Below are 5,147 nucleotides of genomic sequence, written 5' to 3'. Positions count from 1 at the left end.
AGTGTGGCAGGGACGCCGCTGCCGCTGCCGCTGCGGAGCTCGAGCGCGATGGGTGACAGCGCACTCTTTGCCTCGTGTGCGTCGCTGCCGAGCGTGCACACTGCGAGCGAGCAGGCCGTGGGCAACGCCGCCGGCCACGGGGTGCTAAACGCTGTAGAGACCAGTGACACCCAACAACAACAACAGCGACAGAAGCGGAAGCCGCTTCAAAAACAAAAACAGGGCCAACAACAACAACAGGATACACAGGAACGGCGTACACCGACACCAAGACCAAAGAAGCCAGCATCTCCCGTACCCCGTTTGCCTGGTTTTTCGACACCGCGCTCAACAGCATCTAGCTCGCTGATGCCGAATGTATCGCCTTCTACAACCCGCCCCGCCCCGTCTGCTACACCATCATCGTTGTACGCTGGCAAGCGAGGCACGTCAGCAGACCCTGTGGCTCCTGAGAGCAGGCGGGGGCCCGAGAGCACAAGCGATGCACAAAATGTGCTTCTTCGGAGCTTGTCGAGTAGCGCCGTACCTGCCATTGCAACAAGGAGATCATCGTCGCTCAGGGATAGTTATTCGCGCAGCGAATCGGCCTCCTCTAAGGTGTTGCGGACACAGAACAAAGTCGCCAGCTCGAACAACGTCGTGAACAGTGAAGAGGCACAGGATTATGGCGTGCAGATGGCGCAGGTGCTGGATCTTGGTCAGCAGCAGCAGCAGCAGCCCCAAAAGAAGGAAACACATGCTGATTCAGACACGCAAAAAAATTCTGACGGTTCCATATCGCTTAATAAAGAGGAAAAGGTGGGGAATGAGAGGCATGTCAATGTGGTGGAGCCGCCTGAGGCGCAAGGTGCGAGAGACAGGGCAGCTGCGCTATATTCTATGGCGGCATGGAGTTCCTCTTCTTCTTCTATGCACTCGAGCGAGATGAGCAGTGTGACCGAGATGGAAATTCAGGGGTATTTCGGGGCATGCGAGATTGAAGTGCAACAAAAGGATGATGATGCTTATGATGGCAAGGAAAAAGAGGAACAACAACAGATATGCGAAGCTTTGCTGAATGACGATGCAAGGTTGATGCCGGATGGACAAGAGCCACAATACACTGACCAGGAGAAAGTACATCCGCATTGTTATAAAGAAGCGCAACCGAGACAGGATCAGCAGGAGTGGAGTGAGCAGGGTACCCACGAGGAGAAGACGGGAGAAGGAAAGCCGGAGGTGACAACTCTTCTACAGGACGCCCGCGGCCTTCTGGTGGGTGGAGCCCCCACGAATGGCGCGAACGGGAGGAATGCGTCCGATGGTGTCACCTCCACTATCGTCATCACCAACACAGCAAAAAGAAGAGGAAGGAGGAGCACTACTAGCAGTATTAGTAGCAGTATTAGTAGCAGTAGGTGCAGCAGTATGAGTCCCGACGTTTTGGGCGATGCTCGCAGTGATGGAGTGGAGACCGATAACAAGAACAACGGTAGCGACAAGCGTCTTGTTGTTGCGTAGCGATAACTTCCGTACTTCTGCCTGCTGCAGCAGCTGCTTCTGCTGCTCTCCCACGTTGCTGTCTTTCCAATAGATTTTTCTCCTGTTTATTGAGCTCATTCATTAAAAAAAACAACAGAAGAATACACTACCCGTGCTCGCTGGAAAAATTCCTTTCCGGCTTTCTTCAGCCTTTGTTGAATACTGTTTTTTTTGTTCCTTGTTGCGTTTCGCCGCAACACAATACCTCTCAACATGAGGGCTCCACGGCTCATTATGTCGATATATATATATATATATTATATTATATACATATATAATATCCCAGCGCCGCACTATGGCACCGCGTCGCTAGTGGGATAGCGAAAACAACAAAACAGCAGCAGCGACAGCCACGGGGGTGAGAAAGTAAATAGTTTTTTTTGCGATATGTCATTTTCTCTTCGAAACCGTATACTCCAATACGAACAACGGTGCCATACAAGCACATGAGGGAGAGAGATGGTATGTGCGTCTGGCAAGAAGAAAAAAAAAAGAAGGAAAAGAGAAACAGGCGGCGGGTGGTGGTGATGGTATGTATGTCTCGGTTCCGCGAGGGGAATATATTTCCACGCGCAGACACCATGCGGTTTTGGGGGGAGGGGCAGGAGTCAGTGGGTGCGTCTGCGTGAAAGACGTACTCCTGATCAGAGAACGTCGCTTTCCGCACAACAACAACAACAACAAACAAACAAACAAATAAAAAAAAGTGACAGCACCCCTGACATGTATCTTTATAAGATTATAAATGTGCCTTTGCGTCCTTTTTAAATTGTGCCTCGGAAATAAAGGCGCTGCAGCTTCTTGTTGCTATTGTTGCTGCTATATGTTATGATTGTTGCTGATGTTTCCGCTGTATCTACTGATAGAGGTGTGTTGCACATTGCACCTTCTTACTCGAATATCAGAGGAATGAAAGCCATTAAAGAAACACGTCGTGTGATTTGTACCCCTTATCTTTTACTGCCACTGCCACTTGCCGTACCACTCTCTGTTTCCTTCATTCCCACGCCTCGACACACACACACACACACATACACGCACATACACGGTTTTACATACGTGCATATGCAGTGGTCTGCAGTTACTGGTGCTTGGTGAGGGGACCTATGGGCCCTATCTCATTGTGCTTCTCCTGTTCTCCTTTACCTCGCATTCTCCTGTAGTAGGCCAGCGCGCATTGTGTGTGTGTGTGTGTGTGTTTGGGACTAGGGATGGGGACGCGCGCCAGCAGTGAAGCAGCAACAGCAGTAGATGCCGGCGCAGACGTGGACGCCGCCTTCATACGGCAGAAGCAGCAGGAGGAGGCCGCGGAGAAGCGCCGTCGGTACGCGCGCTTAACCTCTGCAGCCGTGCAGCAGAAGCGCGACAACTCGAAGAACGTCATTGAGGAGATCTATGAGGAAGACTTCGGCACCATTGACCACCTGCAGGCGCTGCGCTTTCCGCCGATGGTGGTGAAGGAGCTGAAGGACGCCGTCGCCAACGAAGCTGAGCGACAGTGCGCCGAGATGGAGAAGACGATGGCGCGCTGTTTGCAGGACAAAATGTGGACAACGTGGAAGTGCCAGAAGGAGCGCGACCGCTACTACACATGCGTCGCCGACAGGCGCGAAGACAACGAGCGGCTCATGGCGTACCGCTGGAAATACAACTTGGGGACATTTCACGGGGAGATTATCGCGCGCAACAACATGATGCGGCGCGTCTGGCACGAGCACTTCCCGGAGCGTGAGCTGCCACACCCGTGGGTGAAGGATCAGTGAGAGGGCTGTGCATGCATTCAGGCACACCCACATTCTCTATCTCCCACACCCGCACACGGCGATGCATACACACACACACACACACACACACACACACACGCATACACATTCACATGGGTCTGTGTGTATGCGTCGCTGTGTGCGGGTGGTGTGTGTGTGTGCGCTTGCATAAGCTTCTGGAGGACAGTACTGGTGGCGAATAGGCAGCGATAGCGTTAGCAGGGGCCTCAGCGTCTGTGAGCGCGGGTGGCGGCGCGCTTCTTGAGGATTCTTGTTGGCCTTCATTTTTATGTCGTTGTTTTTTATTTGTTTGTTTGAGGCAGTGCCTATACTGTTTTTGCCCATTTTGTTTTCTTCTTCCAAATTCGTTTGGTTTTTTTTTTTGATTTCTTCTTTCTTTCGCCCTTGTGTGTGTGCGCGTGTGCTGCTCGGCACGAGGGACGGAGTGCGGCGGCCCTGGTACGGCGAACTGCGCACAGGGTGAGGAATACGCTGAGAGAAGGAGAGGGATAGGAAGAAAGAAGACACTTCCATCTTCACTCTGGACGCGTGTAAGACACAAGACAAAGGTACTGCGGCACGAGTTATGATTCAAGTTGTGGCGCCGTCCGGCCCGTTGCAGGAGATGCTGCTGCTGGAGCTGCAGGGCAAGGTGGCCATCCCGCCGAAGCTCTTGGAAGAAGCCCGCGAGAAGCAGCAGCAGCAGCAGCAGCAGCAACCAGTTGGTGCCGTCAAGAGCTCCTGCAATGCTGTTGCCGGCGAGGAGGTGGCGGCGGTGGAGGTACCACTCGGCCGCATCGAGGGCGACTCGCGCAACGAGAAACGCTGCTCGCTGCGCATCGGCACACTGATGGTGGACGGAAGCCGTGGAAAGTTGAGAGAGCCGCTCCTCGTACTGAAGCAGCGCGAGCGGCAGCAATCAGAACAACAGCAGGGTCAGGGCCAGGAACATGGCGTGCAGAAGCGCCCCTCATCGTCGCGGTGCTGTCTGCTGCAGGAGTGGCTCGACGAGCACCCGGAGGAGCTCACATTGGGGGCCGCATGCGCCGCCGCCGCTGAGGACAAGGCTGGACCGATGAAAGTGTACGAGGTGGTGGGCGTTATCGAGCGCTATGTTCACCTAAACTCAAAGCCAATGCGTACACTTTCGTGATTGGAGAAGCGGCGTCTGTTCCCTCGGCGTCAGAGAGGGCGGGGATGGGTGTGGGCGCGCACGAGAGGGAGAGGAGATAGGAAATCAAAGAGAACAATGCACTGCTCCTCCGGCCTCTCCAAGCTTGTCTCAAAACGTGAGGAGAGCAACGCCTCTGGCTGCCTCTGTGCCAGTGTTGATGCCTTTGACTGTGCGTACCCCGTGATCCTGTTGTACTTGCCGCAAGTGTGGCTGAAGGCAGCAGTGCGCAGTTGATCCTGTGGCGTAGAGGTTTATATCTCTGTGTGTGTGTGTGTTTCCTTACTGCTTCTGGTGCTGCTGCACGTGTATTCTTGTGGCTTGCGATGACCTTGATGATGTGCACCGCGTATACTTGCACAGTCAATGCTGAGGACGGCTCCATGCCTTCCTCCCCCCTTTCTGATGCCACCGACCGCAAAAGCGGCAGCCGAAAGAACAAGGAGGGTGGCCCGCGAGTTCTCGACGCTCGGATCGCACATCAGTTGTCTTCGTTTGGCGCGCGCATGCCAGTTTTCCATTGAGCCGCTTTGACCACTGCCGCTGATGGTGAAACAGACGTGCCTCCACACACCCACACACACGCATACACATACACATCGAAAGGGAGATGTGGGTCAGAAGCAGTGCGTCGTATCAGCTTTGTTGTGTGCTACCGCTATTCTCTTGGATGCTACATGATGTGCTCTCCT

General features: G+C 53.9%; 3 protein-coding genes across 3 annotated transcripts; all 3 read left to right on the top strand.

The window, feature by feature from the left end:
• Positions 1–48: 48 nt before the first annotated feature.
• Positions 49–1,500, top strand: DQ04_10451020 (hypothetical protein; the record flags this gene model as incomplete). The annotated part of the gene is made up of 1 exon (XM_009316254.1): positions 49–1,500. The coding sequence occupies one exon, from the start codon at positions 49–51 to the stop codon at positions 1,498–1,500; it is 1,452 nt and encodes a 483-aa protein (XP_009314529.1).
• Positions 1,501–2,732: 1,232 nt separating this feature from the next.
• Positions 2,733–3,284, top strand: DQ04_10451010 (hypothetical protein; the record flags this gene model as incomplete). The annotated part of the gene is made up of 1 exon (XM_009316253.1): positions 2,733–3,284. The coding sequence occupies one exon, from the start codon at positions 2,733–2,735 to the stop codon at positions 3,282–3,284; it is 552 nt and encodes a 183-aa protein (XP_009314528.1).
• A 586-nt stretch (positions 3,285–3,870) lies between these two features.
• On the top strand, positions 3,871–4,437 carry DQ04_10451000 (hypothetical protein; the record flags this gene model as incomplete). Its single annotated transcript, XM_009316252.1, has 1 exon — positions 3,871–4,437. One exon carries the CDS (start codon positions 3,871–3,873, stop codon positions 4,435–4,437), a length of 567 nt encoding a protein of 188 aa, XP_009314527.1.
• Positions 4,438–5,147: the final 710 nt, after the last annotated feature.

This window comes from Trypanosoma grayi (assembly GCF_000691245.1).
Source record: "Trypanosoma grayi strain ANR4 Tgr_1045_V1, whole genome shotgun sequence".
In the NCBI taxonomy this organism is placed as follows: domain Eukaryota; phylum Euglenozoa; class Kinetoplastea; order Trypanosomatida; family Trypanosomatidae; genus Trypanosoma; species Trypanosoma grayi.
The sequence above is the reverse complement of the archived record's forward strand: the minus strand, read 5'-3'. Positions and strand labels throughout refer to the sequence as shown.